The sequence below is a fragment of the Neovison vison genome, chromosome 14 (assembly GCF_020171115.1).
Source record: "Neovison vison isolate M4711 chromosome 14, ASM_NN_V1, whole genome shotgun sequence".
In the NCBI taxonomy this organism is placed as follows: domain Eukaryota; kingdom Metazoa; phylum Chordata; class Mammalia; order Carnivora; family Mustelidae; genus Neogale; species Neogale vison.
Window position 1 is genome coordinate 16,391,826 of NC_058104.1, and position 21,560 is coordinate 16,413,385.

General features: G+C 48.4%; 1 protein-coding gene and 1 long non-coding RNA gene across 4 annotated transcripts; both read right to left on the bottom strand.

Annotated features, from left to right (window-relative positions):
• Positions 1–8,394: 8,394 nt before the first annotated feature.
• LOC122895466 lies at positions 8,395–10,294 on the bottom strand. Its single transcript, XR_006382222.1, has 2 exons — positions 10,144–10,294; positions 8,395–8,829 (listed from the first exon to the last, which is right to left on the bottom strand). It is a non-coding gene; the product is annotated as an uncharacterized LOC122895466 (long non-coding RNA).
• A 38-nt stretch (positions 10,295–10,332) lies between these two features.
• On the bottom strand, positions 10,333–21,148 carry KCTD7 (potassium channel tetramerization domain containing 7). 3 transcript variants are annotated; one of them, XR_006382221.1, is made up of 5 exons: positions 20,970–21,148; positions 18,167–18,336; positions 15,033–15,211; positions 12,416–14,577; positions 10,333–10,472 (listed from the first exon to the last, which is right to left on the bottom strand). XR_006382221.1 is itself a non-coding variant. In XM_044232894.1 (5 exons), the coding sequence occupies exons 1-5, from the start codon at positions 21,111–21,113 to the stop codon at positions 10,469–10,471; spliced, it is 870 nt and encodes a 289-aa protein (XP_044088829.1). In that variant the 5' UTR covers positions 21,114–21,148; the 3' UTR covers positions 10,333–10,468. The 3 variants fall into 3 exon arrangements, 2 of the variants coding, with proteins under 2 accessions (XP_044088829.1, XP_044088831.1); XM_044232894.1 differs by having other exon boundaries at positions 14,205–14,577; XM_044232896.1 differs by lacking the exon at positions 10,333–10,472 and having other exon boundaries at positions 10,481–12,511; positions 14,205–14,577.
• Positions 21,149–21,560: the final 412 nt, after the last annotated feature.

Genomic DNA, 21,560 nt, shown 5'->3' on the forward strand with positions numbered 1-21,560 from the left:
TCACAGAAGAAAATATTTGCAAATGACTTCTCTGATAAGGGACTGTTACCCTTAAAACTCAACAACAAACAACCGAATTTACATGAGATTTCTTTCCATTTCCTTGTCGTCTTCTTTGTTTTCTGCAAGGTTTTAGAGTTTTCATTGTACTAATCTTTTACCTCATTGATTAAACTAATTCCGAAGTATTTTATTCTTTTTGAGGCTATTATAAATGGAATTGTTTTCTTAATTTCTTTTAGGTTGCTCATTGTTAGTAATGCTGAGTAGAATGGGGGGGAGGAACGAGCATCTTTGTCTTAGTCTTGATCTCAGTGGCAGCACTTTCTTAGCAGCGGGGTTTTCATGTGTGGCTTTCTTATACTGAGTCAGTTTCACTCCATTCCTACTCTGTTGAGTGTTTTATCATGAACTGTGTCACAAGATTTTTCTCTCTCAATTGAGAAGATAAAGTAATTTTTTCACCCTTAATTCTCTTCAGACCATAGTTCTCATAGACCTAGTATTCTAGGACCATATTCCACTTGGCCACAGTATATAATCCTTTTGATATGCTGTGGAATTCAGTTCATATTTTGTTGAGAATTTTTGTATCAATATTCATAGGGGATATTGATCTGTAGATTTTGTTTTTGTTTTTTCCTATAGTGTCTTTGTCTGGCTCAGTTTTGGGGCAGCAAATGAGTTACTAAGTTAGAAAGCATTCTCCGCACTTTGTTTTTTGGGAAAGTTTGAGAAGGATTGGTATTAGTTCTTTAAATGTTTTGTAGACTTCTCCAGCAAAACCATCCAGTCCAAGGCTTTTCTTCATTGGAGGGTTTTTGATTACTGGCTCAACCTTGTCACTAGTTACAGATCTATCTGGATTCTCCCATTTCTTGGTGATTCAGACTTGGTAGGTTTTCAATTTCTAAAAATTAGTCCATTTCCTTTGGTTAATTTGTTGGTGTATGTATGTTCATAGTATTTTATCAGCCTTTTTATTTATGTAAAATTAGTAGTAATGTCCCCTCTTTAATTTCTGATTTTAGCAATTTGAATCTTCTCTTTTTTCTCTGACATTCTTGCTAAATATTTGTCAATCTTGCTGATTGTTGTTGCTGCTGCTGTTTAAGATTTTATTTGTTTATTTCAGAGAGTGAGAGAGAAAGCCTGAGCAGGAATCAAGGCAGAGGGAGACGGAGATGCACACTCCCTGCAGGGGGTGAGGGGGGATGGCTACGTCATGAGCCATAGCCAGACACGTAACCAACCAAGCCATCAAGGAGCCCCAGTTTTGCAGATTTTTTTAAAAAATTTTGGTTTTGTTTCCTATATTCTTTTTATCCTATTCATTATTTCTCTTTTCTCCACTCTAATGTTTATTTCCTACTCGTTGCTAACTTTGGCTCAGTTTGTGCTGCTCTTTTTTAGTTCCTTTAAGGTGTATGGGGGCACCTGGCTGGCTCAGTAGGTGAAGCATGAGACTCTTGATCTCAGGGCCATGAGTTCCATCCCCACATTGGGTGCGGAGCCTACTGTAAAAAAAATTTTTAAGGTGTTTAGTTCGGTTACTGATTTGAGATTTTTTTTTTTTTAAAGATTTTATTTATTTATTTGACAGAGAGAGATCACAAGCAGGCAGAGAGGCAGGCAGAGAGAGAGAGGAGGAAGCAGGCTCCCTGCTGAGCAGAGAGCCCGATGCGGGCCTTGATCCCAGGACCCTGAGATCATGACCTGAGCCGAAGGCAGCTGCTTAACCCACTGAGCCACCCAGGCGCCCTGATTTGAGATTTCTTAACTATAGATGTTTGCAGGTAGAAATTTCACTTAAGCACTGCTTTTAGTACATTCACTATGTTTTGTATGTTGTGCTTTTATTTTCATTTGTCTCAAAATATTTTCTAATTTCCTTTATGATTTCTTCTTTGACTTCTGGTTATTTAAGAGCATTTAAAAATTTTTTTCAATTATTGTGAGTTTTTCTTCTGTTACTGATTTCTAGTTTTGTTCCACTATAATTAGAAAAGACATTTTTATGATTTTTCAGCATTAAAATTCATTTTTTGTGGTGATTATGTGATATGATACAGGTTGGCTAATGCTACTGATGGAAACACTGGCAGTATAGAAGCCTATTGAATCAACACATTGTACACCTTAAACTTACATGATGTTATATGTCAATTATATCTCAATAAAGCTGAAAATTTTTAATTTAAAAAAAAAAACATGTTTTCTGGCCTAAAATATGTTTTACTCTGGACAGTGTTCTGTGTGCATTTGAGAAGAATGTGTGTTCCATTATTGTTAGGTGAAGAGTTCTATATGTATGTCTGCTAGGTATACTTGGATTATACCATCATTCAAGTACTCTCTTTCCTTCTTGATCTTTCCTCTGGTTGTTCTATCCATTATTAAAAATGGGATAATGAAGTCTCCGACTATTATTGTAGAATTGTCAATTTCTCCCTCATTTCTCCATGTTTCATATGTACTTGGTGCTCTGATTCAGATGCTATATGCTTATAATTGTTGGATCATCTTGTTGGATTGAATTTTTTTTGTTTATAATGTCCTTCTTTTTTTTTTTTTTAATTTTATTTTATTTATTTGAGAGAGAGAGACAGTGAGAGAGAATGAGTGAGGAGAAGGTCAGAGAGCGAAGCAGACTCCCCATGGAGCTGGGAGCCTGATGTGGACTCGATCCCGGGACTCCAGGATCACGCCCTGAGCCGGAGGCAGTCGTCCAACCAACTGCGCCACCCAGGCGTCCCTCCTTCTTGTTTCTTATAACCCTTTTTTTAATGTAAAATTTACTCTAATAATATAGCCACCCCATACTCTCCTTTGTTTACTGTTTGCATGGAATATGTTTTTCCATCCTTTTACTTTCGACCTCTTTGTGTCTTTGAATCTAAAGGGAAACTCTTTTGGACAGCATATAGATGGAGCTTTTAAGAGAACATACTCCACAAGTCTCTGACTTTTAATTAGAGAGTTTCATCCATTTACAGTTAAAGTAATGACTAATACATAATGACTTCTGCCATTTTGCTAGTTCTCTATATGGCATATTTTTTTTATTCCTCAATTCTTTCATTACTGCATTTAAAAAAAAAATTTATTTATTTGACAGACAGAGATCACAAGTAGGCAGAGAGGCAGGCAGAGAGAGAGGAAGGGAAGCAGGTTCCCCGCTGAGCAGATAGCCCAATGCGGGTCTCGATCCCAGGACCCTGGGAACGTGACCTGAGCCGAAGGCAGAGGCTTTAACCCACTGAGCCACCCAGACGCCCCTCATTACTGCATTTTTGATATGCACTTGTTTTTCTGTAGCCTACCATTTTGATTCTCTTTTCTGTATATTTTAAAATTTATTTTCTTAGTGGTTAGCTTTGTGACTATAATTTGCATCTTAAACTTATAACAACATAGTTTGAATACCAATTTATTTAAAATTGCTTATATTCTGTACATATACCTCTCTGTCCCCTTATCTGGTTACTTTCACAGATTTCAGCTTTAAAAATTGTATGCCTGTTAATACAGGTTTACAATTAATGATTTATGTTTGTGCCTTTTAAATCATATAGGAAAAGTCTTTTTAAAAAGATTTTATTTAGGGACACCCGGGTGGCTCAGCTGGTTAAGCAGCTGGTGTGGATCTCTTTATTTTATCTCACTTGGAGTTTTTTAAGCTTCTTGAATTTGTATATTTGCCCCATTTGCTTTATCATTTGTTCAGTCTCCCTATACACACATGCACACACAGTTTTCCTGAAGAATGCAACTAAAATGCAGAATCATGCTTCTTGACTTCTGTATATTTCAGTGTGTATTTCCTGAAAACAAAAATACCCTCTTAGATGAGATGAGATCAGGTGCATTCAGGGTGGTATGGCCATAGGTGAAAGATTAGAAAACCAAAGCAGAATCATTAAAAAAAAAAAAAAGGAAATTAACACTGATAAAATCCTACTGCTTAATCTACACCCCTTACTCAGTTTTCATCAGTTTTCCCAAGAATGGCCTTTATAGCTATTGCTTTTCCTGGTCCCAAATCTAACTCAAGATCATTTAATTGTCATGTCTCTTTAGTCTCCTTTAATCTGGAATAGTTCTTCCATTTTTATTTGTCTTTCAAGTTCTTGAAATTTTTGAAAAGTGGAAGATGATCAATCCAAAGAATGTCCTTCAATTTGGGTTTTTCTAATGTCTTCTTATGATTAGATTCAGGTTATTCATTTTGGCAGAGAAATCACATAAATAATGTGTCTTTCTCAGAACAGGCCTTTTGGCTAATGTTGACTTTGGTTACATGACTCATTGAGAAATCTTTCAGATGTTTACACTGTAAAGTTACTATTTTGACCTTTGTAATTAGTTATTTGTAGGGAACCACTTTGAGACTATGTTAGATCCTGTTTTTCTTCAACAGCTAATCAGTTTTAGAATCCATTGATGATTCTTGTCTAAGTCAGTTATAAATTTGACCATTGCTAAAAGTAGATTTTTCCAAACCCCATCCTTTCCTTTATATTTGTTAGCTGACATTTTACTATAATTAAGAACTTTCGGGGCGCCTGGGTGGCTCAGTGGGTTAAGCCACTGCCTTCCGCTCAGGCCCTGAGCTCAGGGTCCTGGGATTGAGTCCCACATCGGGCTCTCTGCTCAGCAGGGAGCCTGCTTCCCTCCCTCTCTCTCTCTGCCTGCCTCTCTGCCTACTTGTGATCTCTGTCAAATAAACAAATAAAATCTTAAAAAAAAAAAAAAAAAAACTTTCTAGCGCACCTTGGTGGCTCAGTCGGTTGAGCCTCCGACTCTTGGTTTTGGCTCAGGTTGTGATCTTGGGGTCATGGGGCTGCATAGGGCTGTAAATGTCGTGCACAACAGAGGCAACATCTCTGCCTTCAGGGAGCTTATTTAGAAGAAAATACAGACTTAACAAGATAATTACTATTGGCAATAAATGTTATAAAGGAAATCAGGTGACGTGATAGATAGTAATGAAAGTGCGCTTTAGATGGCATGATCAGAGGTCCCATTTATTATGTGACATTTGAGCTGTTATGTGACATTTGAACATAAAATAGGAAAGTGAGCCAGCCCATGAGAAGGGTTGGGGGAAGGGCATTCCTGGGAGAGGGAATGACAGCCACAAAAACCTGAGGCAGGAAGTGAAAAAAAGGCCAGAGCAGAGATGGGAAAACAGGAGCAGGGTGGTGAGAGGAGGCTGGGGTGCATAGGACCCAGATCAAACATGGTAGGACCTTACAATCCCATTGTAAAAGTGAAGGGTTTTAAGTGAGCGTGCTGTAGGATCTAATCAGACCCTTCAAGACTATTTTGGAGAATAGATTGGTGGGGTAATCAGGGGCCAAATTAAGCGAAGAAGCCCTTGTAGTAACACAGAGTGAGAGACAATGGTGATTCAGACAGGTGAATTTTTGACGTTTTCAAGATCCATCCTGAAGATATATTCAAGACTTGGTGATGGATTGCACTAGAAGGTGAGGTAAGGAGGAGTGTTAAAGATAATTCTCAGGTTTTTGTTGACTGGGTGAATGGTGGTGGCATTTCCCAAGATAGAAAAGATAGAATAAGGATGTTGGGGGTGGAAGAGGAAATGAAGAATTCCATTTGGATACGTGAGGCTTGAGATGGCTAACCGACCCTGAAGTAGCGGTCTTTATCTGCTTACTGGGCATACAATTCAAGGCTGAGGCAAGAGGCCTGGGTAGGAGTATAAATTTGGGAGTCACCAGCATACAGTAATGCCAGTTATTGGGGCACCTGGGTGGCTTAGTCGCTTCAGCGTCTGCCTTCAGGTAAGGTCATGGTCCCAGGGTCCTGGGATTGAGTCCCGCATCGGGCTCCCTGGTTGGTGAGAAGCCTGCTTCTCCCCACTCTGCTCCTCCCCCCATGCGCTCTCTCACATAAATAAAATCTTTTTTAAAAAAAGATGCCAGTTATTGATCGCCTCTTAGCTCCATATTCATCCTTCGTTGGCTCTGCAGTATTGGGTTGGGACCTTTGAATATTTTTTCCTTTGCCAATTAACAGGATATTAAACTTCATTAGCAGAGGATATCGGGGACACCCTGCCAAGAGGAAAGGTACTTCCCTTCCTGGTTCTGGTGTGATTGCCCCCGCACAGCTTCTCCTGCACGCAGCTCCTGCAGTGCGTGGTCACCAGCAGCACAGAGGCCAGCAGCTTTCCCCAGCACTCACCTTGGGTGGCTTTGTAGTGGAGTGCCTCTGATAAAACACCTCCCTGAAGAGATTTTCCCAGCGTCCTAGAGGAAGGATTTCCAGCAAGTTCCACCAAGCATAGCACCCAATGACTTCCCTGCCATTCAGTAAACCAGGGCTCTGCCCTCTCCAAAAAGGTCTGTTATCAGCTCTGGGGAAGGGGCTGTTCTTCCTTGGATCCTCTATCTCAGTCCTGGGTGGCGCTTCCTTTATGTGGTCTCTCTATTGTTATCACTAGTTATCACTAGTTCTCTCTAGTTATCACTACTGTTTGTGAACCAGTCCCTCATTATTACAACGCAACTATGATTAAGCTAACTTACAGTAAAGATAGAAATTGTTCAATTGCTACTTTTTTGTTTTGTCTTGACTAATACAAATGACTCAATGCAGTTCGGGAACACTCACCGGAGAAGGAAGCAGCACATACTGCTGTGTCAGAAGGTCCCAAGAAGTCTGTTATTTTCCATTTTGAATGCGTGAGATATAAAGGCACGTGGGATAGCTGGCCTCCTTCTCGGGCTCTTGTGCAAGTTTGCAGTATCTTCTGAAGCCAAAATGCTTGAAAAACACATCCTGCCTGCACTATGTGGACAAGCTCCCAGTTTCACCTTGAGTACTCCGGGCTCCTGCAGACAGACATCCCCAAAGGGCTTCCTCAGTGCCGCCTCTAGACCTTGAATCTGTTGGTCTTCTTGCAACGCTCACACCTACAAGGGTCGTCGGCCTGCCAGTGCCACTATCGTGGACATGGGGAAACAAGGGACAGAGGCTGCCCATGCTTGTGCCTCCTTGTGATCCCTGCCAAGGCACCGAAGTGCATGATCGGAGAAAAGAGGTACAGGGTTTTCAGCTACTGGAATTCTAGGTCCTTAGCAAGGGGTCAGCTCAAACCCCATCCTAAAAAGGCAGGATGGCCATGTGAAGAAGTGGAGGAACATGACCAAATGGCTACTGCCTATAAACCCCCAAAACTGTGGGGTAGTTGAGCATCTGGAGAACCTTCCACCTAAGAAACAGCACTTTCTTTTTTTTTTTTTCCCCCTCCCCAGAAACATCACTTTCTTATACACTATCATGAGGATACCTTGGTTGAACTTCCTGGAAATCCCACCTCTGGATCTCCGTCCACAACCGCAGGTTATCCCAGGGCTGCTGCTGCCATCAAGGGGTCAGGACTGTCATCCCAGCAGACCACGGCTCTGACGGGGTCCGAAACCAGGCAGTAAACCCCATGTCTGTGGAATCCTCCGGGCTAAATGCCCAGCCAGTGTAAGTGGGGGAACATTCTAGCAGGTGACTATAGACAGTATTCCTCAACACCCTACCTCTCTGAACCAGCGGGAATTTCCAGACAGAGCTGTACTTGGAAGTATACAATCAGGCAGTTGGGTAGAACATTTCCTGAATAGGTCTGGAGGCAGATACGTGCTGTCTTGACTTTCTGCGAGTGCCAAGTGAGTAACGCCATCCTCATTTTGGCCAATAGTGTGGTCAGCGGACCAAGGAAGTCCCTATTTTTGTTAGGAAGCTCTTGGTGAATGCAGTTTCTGGGAAAAGTATGGTGATTATCCCTTCCAAGGGTAGAGGAGGGTGAAGCTAACTTACCTGTCTGGTGGGGCCTTGCAGGAATCCTCTGCTGCCATTGCGGAAGCAGTCACAGTAGACGTGGAACTTAGAAGGGCTGAAAATGCTCTTCAGATCCTAGCAGGCCAGCTGAGAAAGCTGAAACGGAAAGTCTGGGACCTTGGTGCAAAGAGCACCTACCTGCCTGAGAAGCAGCGGGGGACACTATTGAACGGAACATCACCGCCAGGGCTGGCTACCAAATGCTGGATGAGGTACGGCCAGAAGTGGCAAACCAGCTTTAAAATGCCAAAGACGGGGCAGTCGTTAAGTGGTGGGGGTGGGGGGTGGTGATGATGCAGGGAGAGTGGGGACAGTAGGCACCCACAACAGATGGGTGCATGGACAGATGGGTCCTCAGGGCAGTGTAAGCTGAGGCAGAGCTGAAGGCAAGGATGTAATGCTGTAACTCACACTAATAAACACACTAATGGCATTTACAGAAGGTGATACACGTTCTCAGGACTTAAGCCTGATGATACCATCCAACCCACCTACAAACATAATAGAGGTATAAGGATTTCAATTCAACTCTTAACTGATTAATTTCTTTTAATGGAGATCAAGCTTTAAGTTTCATGGTGCTTTGGGTTTCTATTTCTTAATTTTTCCTTAATAAAGGAGAAGTATGTATCCATCTATTCAAAAGATCTACTGGAGCTAGGCCACCTGCCACGATCACATGACACAGGAAAAAACCCAGGGTCTGTAATACATTAGGAGAATCTTCTAAAAGTCATGGTTTGTGGAAGGGTGATTCAGGTTGCCACTGAGATCACAGAAGGGCAGAAAAGGTACATCACAATCTGATTACAGGTCCCTTCTATGAAGTACTTCTGGATGGTTCAAGACGGTTCAAAGTCTTCCCTGCAGTTGAGTCGGACTTCTTCCTGGTGCACAACAGTCCCGTTTCCACTGAGTTCCAGGTGGTTGGAGGTGGTGGAATCCCAGGATATTTAGATCATGTCACTGCTCGGGAAGAACAAGCGTGTGAAGGAGGAAGTCCTCAGCAGTCAGGACTGGGACTGCCTTGTTCCTAAGTCTGAACTTACTGTGCGTATATGGGGGAGGGTGGCATTCTGAAGGGGGAGGGAAGAGCTCTGCCATCGGATGTACTAGATAACCCAGATCTATGGCTTTTGTAATAACTGTCAGTTTCTCCTTGCCTTTAGACTTCAGAAGAAGAAATTCATCTAAGGGAAAAATGAGATACCTAATGTTCACGGCTAATAAGATCATTGTAGAAATGACTGGAGGAGGGAAAAAAAGGCATATAATTACCCTTGCTCAGAACAAGAACTACCTTCATTAGCATCCTATTCATATAGGGGCTTTATTTTAAAGTTATGTTAGATATAAAGTTTAAAATTATGTTTAAAAAAATGGAGAACACTAAAACACATGATGGGAAAAGAAAATGGTAAGGAATCAAATGACAGGAAGTTAAAGTAACAAAAGTGAAAGAAACATGCTGTAAGTGAAACAGATCAAAAGGAAAAGTTACTGAAGCTAGCTACGAGGTCATCTCCAAAATGATGACAAAGGAACAAACAGGCCCAGAGCCCAAGGGCCAAAAAACCCAAGCCAGGCATACAAGATGCCCTAAGCTAAACGAAAAAGCCTTATACTCAGTTCTTCTCCCGAGGCCAGGGGCATCCTTCCCCACATGGCCAGGCTGCACATCTGTGTGGCTAGGCCCGAGGGCTGCAGGAGTCTAACTCAGCCGCCCCAGATCAACTCACGCGTACAGGCCAGGCGGCGGCCCTTACTCGCCTCCATCACTGCCCACGCGCGGGGCCCTTCTCCACCTAGTGAACGCGCGTCCCTCACTCAGAAGGGTAGTACACTGGGGACCCGAGCTGACTCTTTAATGCTCTGGGATTACTTAAAACCTATACATCAAAGTCTTTCTAACATTCCTTCCAGAGCATCTGCCTGTCAAATTTTCACAGGGTGAGCAGGGTGAAGCCCTAAGCCCGAGAGGTGGGACACTGAGCTGCCAAGAAGGGAGGGCCCCACTGAACACTGCGAGGATTTCGGAAAAGGGCCCTCAGAATCCTGACTTCTACTTACTGGCCGCGTGCCCTTGAGGAAATTACAGCTCTGCGAGCTTCAGTTTCCCACTCGTTAAGTATCATTGGTGTATTGTTACCGTGCGGTTGTGCGCACAGTAAGTAGGTCAGGGACATACTTGGCACAGGTGATGCTTTGAAAGTCAGAATCATCGGAGATTTAAGGAAGCAGGTGGAGGGCGGCACAGCTCCCCAGCACGTCAGGACTCACCTTTCTGGGTCAATCCAGGGAGTGACTCCAAGGGACATCTTGATGAGGACACTCATTAGCCAGGAAGGTGTCCAACTCTGCTTCCAGAGGAAGAACAACTCAAGTCCATTTTCCTCAAGGACCGGTCTTAACCACTGAGGCCCACATAAGCTTAGAGCCATTTCTCTCTCCCTTGAAAGAAGTGAATGACAGAAGGGATTCCTTTCGGAACCACCTGACGTGGTTGGGAGCTACACAGTGACTGTGCACCTGTGGTATCTTCTTCCCCGGAGACCTCTCAACACGAGAGGGGAGAGCTCTGTGCCTAGACTGGGTGGGCACACTCCTACCTGGAACAGAGACAAGGCTAGAGTAACTGCAGAACAGCCTTCACGGGGCCCACGTCCCTTTTACTTCAAGCCAGGGCAGAAGTGCAGCTGCCGAGCTCAGGAAAAGAGCCTAGTTTACGTCGTTGAGCGTCCCCAAACACACCACATTTCAGGGAGAAATCGAGACACTGTTTGCTAGCACCGTGAGGGCAGAGGAGAGATGAGAGTAAGTCCCTAAAAAAGAAAGGCACAGCACCCAGGTTCTAATTCTTCACTTTAATGCCATGTGAGGGTCCTGGGGCTCCATGCACCAAAGCGCTTACAGACAGGCAGCGAATGAACACGGGAGGTGTTATACCATGTACACACACCCACCACCACACAGAAGGAAGGCAGTGGGCCCAGGTGACCTCCCATGCTCCAGAGGCAACCGGTTCCTAGATCCAGTCTTTGTTCCCGCCTCCTCAACCCCTGCCAACCCACCCGTCTCCCCGTTAACATATGCATACATATATGTTTCTTCCAGAGTTCCAAAAAGTGCCTCTTTCACCCCACATCCCCACGCTCCGGCTTCTGATGAATAAAGCCTCCCTCTTTCAAGGATCACAAGGCAGGCACTGCCTTCATGAACGAGCCCCAGTGAAAGGTACCTAAGAAAGCTTAATCACTTGGAATCAAATACGGACAGATCCCAGGTAGAGGTAAAATTCTACCTGGGATCAAAATGCTCAGTGAAGCAGTTTTGTTCTGTTGCTGCTGTCATTTGTCTTAACCTCTTTAGGATCCGGCTTGGACCAAGGTTGCACACTGAGGCTCACCCCACTTTGTGGCTTGCAAATGTCATTCTTCTAGTCCCCCAACAAGCAACCCAGAGCAGGAAGGCTGTGTCACCTGACCCGCCTGAGGCACAAGGCTCCGACAGCCTCCAGAACACCCTAAGCCCCAGGAAGAACGAACAGAAACTTTCAGAGCACAGTTGACTCTCTGCACAGGATGGGCAATGGGCAGCCTCGTGAGTTACCCCAGAGGTAGAGTAAGGATGCTGGCGATTCGTCTCTCTCTTCTATTTAGAGAGTTACCCAAAGAGCTCCTCCATCTGGCATGCTGTCGGGTTTCGTTGTGGTTTTGTTTCGATCTCATTTGTTGCCATTAAGTTTTTCATTTTTGCGGAATTTTGTAACGGCTGCTATTGCACCATACAACCCTAGCCCCTCAAACTTTCACCTTCCCAGCCGGCGAGCACGACACCAGGGAGAAAGGTGCCCAAAGTCAAACAGAACTGAAGCACCAAAGGCAGGCACTTGGTTTAACCCATCAATATTACGCACAAGAATTCAATGAAAACGTACTCCCTTGGACTGGGAACAAGCATTCATCCTTCGGAGCCCTCCTTCCTAACCCAGCCTTTCTTATGCTCTAGACCTGACCATTTAGACTTGAGAAGGGATCCAACTGGGAAAAGTCACTTCCTCAGATACGACCTTTATCTGGAGGCCATTATCACAAACCACCACATCCAAAAGCACTTTTCATCTTGGCCTTGGCTTCTCATCAGAGAAGGGCCAAACTGGGCCACTGAATTCTTTTACTTCGTTTGAAAAGAGCTCGAAGCTGGCTGCCAGTATCCCTGCTCTGCCCGCCTGGTCTACTGGCCCAGAGCCTTGTCTCTCCCACAGTGGCACAGAGTGCACCACTGTGAGGACAAAACAGGGCCAGATGGTCCAAAGGAGTGTCTCTAGCAAGAGGCCTGGGGACAGTGTCCTCCTGCAGCATTCATGTAGCCCTAAGCTAGTGTTCAGGGCCTATCTTTGAGCAAACTTACATCGGAGCCTACCAGTCACTCTGTCTTCCATGTTTGGACTCTAACCAAAATACTGTGATGCCCTGTGCCAGCGGTGGGAACGAGAAGGAGCCAAGGCCAGATAACTGAAAGCACTGGGATTAATTGTCTCCTTTCTACTCACACCAGCTTTCTCCCGAAGAGCTTGCCTCAGTGTCTGTCCAAAAATGAGTTTGCATTAGGCAGTAACACCGATCAGAGCAAATTCAGTGAAGGACTTCTATTAGAACAAGACAAGAGCCGTGTTGTCGGAGTAAGCTTTAGGCAGGGACATCAACTCCAGAACAGCGATGATTCATTTGTGGATGAGAACAATGGAGAGAACACATACCTCAGAACCTCAACAACTGACTTTACCTTCCTCTTAGAACCCCGTGTGGACCTCTGTTCCACCACATGACGTGGGAGTGCAAAACTGCGCCCTGTAACCGGCTCCACAGAGGGCCAGGAGGTCACTGCCCCACTGAGGGGTTCAGCGAGGTCCCAGGACTTGGCCTTCTCTTCCTCAGAAGGATGCAGACGTCTTCAGCTCCCCCTCCCCCTCCCTCATCAATCTGGTCTTGTAGGACTGAGACCAATGAGGCTGTCCTTACCCGTGTTTTACATATTAAAAAACCTCCCTAACAAATACCCAGGACCGTCAAGCACAGTCATGATCACAGGGAGAAGCCCTTAATGCAGCACAGGAATGTTACGTTCCCACTGCTGGGGCCACGCAGCTCTTCTTTCAGGAGACGCGTGTCCACAGCCTGCTTAACTGCCCTGGTCTGAAGACGCGAGCAAGAAGAAAATGCACTGGGAGCGGGACCCTGTGGATCTTTTTCTCTGTCTGGGATGTGGAGAGGACAGCATGAGGGAGGCTTGCTTCGACTGTCCTACAGCTCCTGGCATAGCTGTGCCTCCCACCCAAGCCTTTGTTTGCTTCCTCAGAACAGACACTTCTCCTAGGAGAACGTGAACAGGGTAAAACAGCAGGGTTTAAAAAAGAGGGGGCTCCTATCTACAGAGGTTCACCACAAATTGGATGCTAACACATGAAATGGCAGCCAAAGAAATATTCTGAGCCTCCAGAAAGGATGTTACATCTCAAAGATAACAGAAGATCTATGCAACCTGCCTGCTTGACTCAGGGAATCTTCGAAAGGAACCTCTGAAATCTACATTACAGCCCTGAGAAGATAACCCTTCAAGCAAGGAAGGTTGGTGGAAGGTAGGAGAAGCTGCGGCCCTAAGGCAGGGCTGTAAACATTGTGCTCTTCTAAGGCCAACCTGGTGCACAGCTTTGGCAACTATGGTTACATCTCCAAAAGGTGGTGAAGAGTATGTTTCAGGAGGAAGAGTCTCTCCACATCCTAAAACAAAGCCCGGAACTATCCCTGGGGGAAGAGGGAGAGAAAATGCTTCTCCTTCAGTCAGGGGCTTTGGGGTAGGTCCTTGGGTAACCCCCATAGCAATCTGTGCTCATACCTGTGTGCTAGGCACACGCAAGGGGCCCTCGAATGGGGCTGAGGAAGGGATCACGCCTATATTAGTCTGGTAACATGGCACTAAAAAGGGCAGAAACTCTCTTGCAAGACCAGGAGAGTGACAAACCTCTCCGGACTTCCTGGTCCAGCCCTAGCTCGCCAGACCCCATCAGCCTCAGGAAAAGACTGCCGTGTCCTGAGGAAAGGTCAGGAGAGCTCGGGTACAAGTCCCTCCGGGCCACAAGCCCTAAGCCTGACCTCAAGGTACAGCCAGGAGACTAGAGCTGCCAGGAGACCTTCATCCCCTTGCAGCTGTGCCTCAGGACTTGGTCCTCACCTCAGCGGGTCTGGGGCAGTTAGTGTCCCTCTCAGGATCCTACTCCCAGAGCCACTAAAGAGAACAGACGCCCTCCCTGACAGGCCTCTGTCCCTAGCAGGGCTACTCACCACCACGTGATCTTGAACTCATAGATGGGACGCTTGCAGTAGTAGTGGTTGATGAGGTGCTTGTCACACACCCCGATGCACTGGTGGTCCACGACGAGGCCCTGGGCTGAGAGGTCCGTGACCAGGCAGTGCAGTAGGTCATAAACATCAGCCACAGCCTCCCAGGGCCCAAAAGACACATCCACCTCGCAATGGTGCTCAAAGAGCTGCCCATCGCTCTCGCTCCGCTCAAAGCGCAGGGAGTTGAGAAGCGGACACTCGTAGGGGGTGATGGGCATCTCCTCCTTGAAGACACAGACCTTGAGCTTGGCAAAGCGGGCCTTCCGCTGTACCGCACGCAGCCGGGCAATCTCCACGATCCGCTCCAAATGGTCTGTGGGGGTGAAGACGGTACCCGTCACTGGGACAAGGGTCAGGAGGCTGGGGCATGGGCGAGGCAGGGTCAGGGCACACAGAGAGAGCCCCAGTGAAGGCAGGATCCAACAGGGGAGAGAGATCCTGGGGAAGGGACTCTTTGGGCTCATGAAGGATGCAGACTTAAACAGGGATCATGGATCACCATGGCAAAAGGAAACCAAAACGATGGAATGGGGATAATCCTTTTGAAATGGGATTTGATGATGTCATAGGCAAAGTGGGTCCTATTTAACCTGAATCGTCCCAGTGTGACTGGGAGGGGAGGGCAGAAAGGGAAGCAGAAATCTCTCCAACCTTGAGCAATGCGGATGAATCTCAGACCCACTTCTTCTGGTGAAGACCTAGGCCCAGACAGATGCCTTCCACCCTCCTTTCCCACACCCTGACCACCCTGGGCAGTTGACCCCTCACCTTTGTAATAGGGCATGAGTCCCAGAAATGCCTGGCGCACTTTCTCCCCCTTCAGAGGCTGCATGTTCTCTAGCTGCTCCAGGAGGGGACCGATGGCATAGTACTGGGCCTCTTTGTACACAGCCCGTACACGTTCCCGGGGCGGCAGGTCGCCTGAGCGCAGAAAATTCAGCACATCTCTGAGCAGGAAGGAAAGAGAAGTGCTGAGAAGGAGCTAATGGACCTGGGCAGTGACACATGGTAGTTAGAGCACAGAATCTGGAACCAGACTACCAGCTGCATAACCTTGGGTAAGTGAACCTAACATCTCCATGCCTTGATTTTCTCATCTGTAAAATGAGGAAAAATTGTAAAAAAAAAAAACAACCCTACGCCATCATGGGATCAAGGGATTCAGTGAGTTTATAGATAAAAAGTGCTTGGAAAATACCTGGCACTGGGTAAGCCCTCAGTATGCATTAGCAGCTGTTATTATCAGCATCATTACCATTAAAATTACTATTAGGTGTACTTTTTATTTTTATTAGTTGTTGTTATTATTGGCTATATATAGGAATAATGGAAGGATATGATTTCTGGGCTCCTTAATCTAGATTTTTATATTAAGGTATAGTTAATACGCAATCAAGGTATACAGTTTGATTTTGACCACCACCTACACCAAGATACAGAACATTCCATCTCCTTAAAGTTTCCCTCTGCCTCTTCCGATTCAAGCCCAAAATTCTTCTATCAACAAAGACTACTTTTGCCTCATCGTGACATCCATATAAGCGGAAGCACACAGTACGTTCTCTTCTATGCTTATCTTCTCTCCTTCAACAGAATGCTTCTGAGACTCATTCCGTACGTCATGTGTGACAAAGGAGGTGGCACGGCACTGAATGGATAGCCTGTCGTTTATTTACCAATTTTCTTATTGATGGACAGTTGCGTTGTTCCAGTTTGGGGCTCTTATGAGTAAAGCTGTTATGAACATCCCCGTGTAAGACTTCCTGGGGACACACGTACCAACTTCTCCTGGGTATATATTAGGAGTAGAACTGTTCACTCATAAGGTAAAGTGCACACTTAACAAAATGGTCGTAGCGTTTTATATTTTCACCAGCAATGTACAAGCGTTCCCCATCTTCTCTACATCCTCGCCATTAGTCTTATTCTGTAGCTACAAAGACATCAAACGACTACCCACAACACCTGAACAAATTGATGCTTGGGTGAATAAAATCACATACTGCATTTTCTTAAAATAAAAACTCAGTTCTTTTCATTCTATCTTCAGATTCTTTAAGTGCTAAGAGTAATCAGATCCTTCACTGGTAGGTGTGGGCAGGTCTTTTCTGTAAAGACGTGTGAGTAAACCCCAAGATCAAGATGTTGCCTCAGTAGTAGTCTATGACCATAACATAATACCAGCGAACACTGACTAAGTCCTGATCTGTGTCAGTCATTCTCCATGTCTTATCCCATTGAATCACTTCAATGACATTGTGGAGTAAGTTCCATTTTAGGTCCATTTCATAAGTGAGGAAAAAGAGGGGCTCGGAGAAGTTAAAGAACACTCTTACTCAAGGAGCCACAGCTAGCAGGAGCCCAAATGCAGACCTACTTGACTCCAAGCCCATATCCACAGTGGTCAGACTCCTGTCCCAAGCGTTTCACTCATCAAGCAGCCTTCGTGGTGGGTTCTGGGAGCACAGGAACCGCCCCAGCAGAGAAATGTACCTGACCAAATGCCTTAAACACCTGTACTATTTTATCTGAGTCTTCAGGCAACTTCATCTGCTGATGATGAGTCATAGGCCACGGGAGTCCAGCAGCCCAAGGAGAAATGCTTTCTGCCACACCCCTGCCTGCCTCCGACCCTCTCCAGCTATGGCCACCTGGGCACAGGCACATCAACCTAGAGCCAAACCCTGCTCCCCCTCCCCACAACCCCTTTCCAAATTAGCGCTCTAGGATCTTAAGCAAACCTTGGTCTGCTCTGAAAAACATAACCCCGGGGCAAGGCCCAGCTAAGAGTACTGTGGGAGCTGCCAGCTGGGGCCAGCACTTTCCTCCCCCAAACAGCCTGCAAACAAAAATCTTTTTATAGCTCTGCAGAGTGATGTGACACTTTGTTTTCTCAGCATCGGAGGCAGCTGACAGCCCAATGGGGACACCCAGATGGTTCAAAGTAAATTGTTTGACCAGAGGCTCCTTTCTGAGGATAAAAATGACCTTTCTCCCAGTGCGGGCAATCCGAATCAGAGGCCAGCACGAAGAGGTAGTGGCTGTAGAGCTTCTGCCTCCTTAGTCAATCTGCTGAAGGTCGAGAACCATGTTCGTTCTCTAGGCATTCCAAAGTTGGGCTGAAGGGCCAAACAGCTTTTGCCACATGCTCTGGAGGGACCTGGCCAGAGGTCACAGAAAGGCTCCTTATGTAATCGGCATGGCAGGCCTGCAAGGCAGCCACAATTATTTCTCATTTCACAAATAAGGAAACTAAAACATAAAGTCTTCAAACTGTTTATGTGTGAGGTGTCAGAAATCCTTTCTTGCGAAGGGCTATTTTCTTTTTTGAGATTGTGTCTTTCCATGTTTTAGTATTAAAATTACAGTCAAAATTGAAGTGGTTTTTTTTTTTGTTTTTGGTAAAGACTTTTCTTGGCAAAATTAAAGGATGGCAATCACATATGGGCCCTTCCCTCACCTTTTTTTTTTCATTTGTTTTAAACTATTGAAGGAAGTCTGACAACCATGGTCACACACCATGTCCCTCCCTAATGGCAATGTGGAGCCCCAGAATCTGAATCTGAGGATTTCCCGCAAGAAGCTGTGTTGTAACTCCACAGCCTCCAGGTGGGATCACATCTATTCCACACAGATGACAACTTTCTGGTCTTCAATTTCACAGGACAGAAGCTGTTCCACCACATGCAGCCACTGGGTGTCACCTGGGATTTCTCTGGCTGTCCTCATCTCCTCTGGGAAAGTAACTGCCTTTTTATCTCATTCAATAAACACATTTATTAAATTCCAGCAGCACATTTGTGATCTCCTCTTCTAGGTACTGTAGAAAACACTAAAGCCCCATACTGAAGCCCAGGACACTTACTCGGACTACAAAGTTGATCACAGAGGAATAAACATACCCAAAGTGCGTGCCATCCCGGTCAATGAAGTACCGGCCCTCGGCGTCGGTGGGGATGTAATGCCGCCCGCTGAACATGGCCGCCAGCATGGTGTCCTCATAGCGCCGCAGGGTAGACAGGCGTGTGGTGAAGTGAGCCCCTCCAATGTTAAGGGGGACAACCTCAGGAAACTGGAAAGGAACCACCGGCACTTTCAGCCAGGCACTGGGGAATGAGAGCAAGGGCTGCTCTGTGTCTCCTTGGGTCTCATCAGTGCTGCACCACTCAGGTACCCAAGGCTAAAATACGGGAGTCTTTTTGAATGCTCTCCTGTCGCCCCCTTCCCCCACACTCCTCAGTTGCCAAGTCGACCCCACTGTTCCCCAATACCATTCAATCAGGCCTCCCCACCCCAGTTCTATCTCTGCTCTAGAATGAATTTACCATTTTTATGTCCTTGCTTATGCTGTCTTCTCTGTCCGGAATGTTCTTCCCAGTCTCCCTCTGTCCACCTAGCTAATGCAATTGCCCTGAATGTGGTGTGTGTTGTTCACTGCACAAGGGCACCTGTCTCCCAGTGATCTGCCAGCCCAGCTGTGTGCCCTTTGTCTAATGCACACCACGGCACCATATAAGTTAGCAGTATCCATTCATTGCAAACGCTTCTGTTTAAGGTTCCTGATCCTGTGAGTGTTCTACTTTGTTTCCCGCTTGCCCCAAGACCAAGTTAACTAATGAGTCACCCTCCACTGTGCCTCCACCATGTGCCACGCTCTCCTCTCTGGAGTGCCTGGCGTGTCGCAGGGCAGGCTGGCTGTTACGTACTCCTGTCAGCCCTCCTTTCTAGAACCCAAGCTTCCTGAGGGCAGCATCTCATTCACTAACCACAAGGCCACCCACAGCAGGGCTCCCAGATAGTCGTGGATCATTCCAGACGTCCACTCCGCATTCGCTTTACCTCACTGCTTCTCTCCTATTTAAACCATGGAGCGAGATCAGTGCCTGGTCCAGCTCAGGTTCCGGAGGCACAGGCAGTGGGAGGAACAGGGCATGACGGTACAGAATGGCCCAAAGCAGCTCTGGGTAAAATGCTCAGCACCAGCTGGGGGGAGGGGGATCTTTCACTGCTTGTTGTTTTTAAAGAAATGAAGCCAGTTCTCTCTAATTTTCCCACAAACCTCCAGCTTAACTAAATTTCTACACTAGTGCATACTTTTCAGTATTATGACATCTCTCGGGCTCCCGTGTACCTTTGTCTGCAGGGTCCTTTCCCCCAGCTTTCCAGTTAAATCTTTTCCCCACTCTTTTTTGAGGTGTAGCTGACACACAAGGTTGCATTAGTTGTGGGGTGTTCGGCACAGTGGTCTGGCAGGTCTATACGGCACAGTATGCTCACGACTGGCGCGGCTAGCGCCTGCCACCACATACCACTATTACAGGGTCGTTGACTGTATTCCCTACGCTGTGCCCTTCATCCCAGTGACCTATTCATTTCGTACCTGGAAGCCGGCACCCCCCAGTCCCCTTCAGCCACTCTGCCCATCCTTCTACCCCCTCCCCGCTGGGAACCACTGGTTCGTTCTCTGTTTATGAGTCTGTTTATGCTCTGTTCGTGTGTTTGTTTTGTAGATTCCACGTATAAGTGAAATAATGTTTTCAAATTCTTTGTGAAACACAGCAGGACCGCAACACACTCCCTCAAAGTTACCCGGAGCCCCACGCGGTGTCCGGGGCGCAGTGAGGACCCAAACAGGCCCTGAATGAACGAGTGAGGAAGGAAGAGGACAGAAAGGCGGGTGCGGTTCTTGTGTGGGTGCCCTGTCACCCTGTCCCTCGGCAGTCAAAGGGCAGCAGGTGCCTTCTACGCGCTCCGCAGCTCCTTCGCCCAGGACGCGCGCTGCGGCGGGATAACGCGACTCCACACTTCTGGAGCTCTCGGGGCCTCTTCCAAGGGCATCTCCTGCCAGCCCGGGGGTTGGCTCCGTACAGCTTAAGACCGGGGCGCAGAGGGAAGCGGTCCAGCAGCGTGCGGACCCCACAGCGGGCAGCGGGCCTGCCGCGGGTCCCGCGCTCCCGCTCGCAGACCTTCCCGGCGACGGTGCCCAAGAGACGACCCCGCCGCGGTCCTTTCCTTCCCCAGGGGCGAAGATGCCCGCAGGGCTTGGCTCGTGGGCACGGGCGTTTCGGGATGCTGCGAGCGCAGCTTCCGTCCCGAGGGGACCGGCCACCCCCCGCCCCGCCCCCCCGGAGCTGTCCCCCCTCCCGGGACTGCACGCGTCCCGGCCTCCCTCCCGCAGCGCCGCCGCAGCTCCTCCTAGTCCCGTCCTGCCGCGCCGGGAGGCCCCACCTTCCCCTCTCCCCCCCCCCCCCGCCGCCCGGGAGGCTCCTACACGAAGTCAGGAGGAGCCCCCGGCACGGGGGCGGGGAGGAAAGCCCCGCCGCTGGCGGGTGGAGGCGGACACGCCGATCCGCGGGCTGCGTCTCCGCACGGGCCAGCGGGGCAGCAGGTCTGGGCGCCGCGAGGGCCGCCTCTTGGCTTTCCGACAAGACGCTCCCCTCTCGGGGCGCCCGGGCCCTCCCTCGGCCCCCTCCCCCGTCGCTCTAAGGACGGGCCGCGGGGTGCGGTCCGTGAATTCCGGGAGCGGGGGCTGGGCCGGGGGACGCACCCCGGGTGCGCTGGGGCGGGGGGAGCAGGCGCAGCTCCTCGGGCGCCGCCCTCGGCCCGGCCTCTGACCCCAGCCGCAGCCCCGCTCACGCCCCGCGGTCAGCTCTGCGGGGCCCCGGCTTCTCCCCTGCGCCCCTCCCCACGCCCCGGCCCCGGTACCTCCTGGGGCAGCAGGGGCAGCGCGTGCCCCGCCTGCGTGGCCGTCGGGGTGGCCGGCTCCACGAAGTCGTCCTCGGCGTCGGAGCTGGACATGGCACCGTCCGCGCGACGGCTGTCTGGCTCCCGCCCCGTGACTGCCACCATCCCTCTGGCTCTGCACAGTGGGCGCGGCTGCGGGCGGGCGGCGGCGGCCCGGACACTAGCGCCGAGCGGCGCCGGGCATGACGCGGCGCGGCCGAGGGGCGGGCCCGGGGGGCGGAGGGCGCAGGGTGCGGGGGCCCGGGAGCGGCCACTCCCTCAGAGCCGAGCGGCTCGCCGACCACCGCGCGCACCGCCGGGCCACCGGCCTGACCCGGCCGCCTCCTGCTATTGGCCGACGCGCCTCTTGCTCCGCCTCTGATTGGCAGGAAGCTCGCCCAGTCCGAGAGCAGGCAGCGCGTCGGCCTGCGCCTGAGTGGTCACTGGGAGCCAGGCTGCGGGCCCGCCCTGCCTTGATTGGTCGTCAGGCCAGCGGACGCGCCCTCTCCGCCCGCCCCTCTCAGCCGGCGCGCAGGGCGGGTACGCGCGCGGCCGCCGCGTCTACGCGGGCTC

Bases quoted from the DNA above. Each gene is read 5' to 3' on its own strand.
- KCTD7 (XM_044232894.1), bottom strand. From the start codon at position 21,113: ATGGTGGCAGTCACGGGGCGGGAGCCAGACAGCCGTCGCGCGGACGGT. The intron at 18,337-20,969 runs GTACCGGGGCCG...GTTCCTTTCCAG, and splicing joins TGCCCCTGCTGCCCCAGGAG to TTTCCTGAGGTTGTCCCCCT. The intron at 14,578-15,032 runs GTGAGGGGTCAA...TCACCCCCACAG, and splicing joins ACTCATGCCCTATTACAAAG to ACCATTTGGAGCGGATCGTG.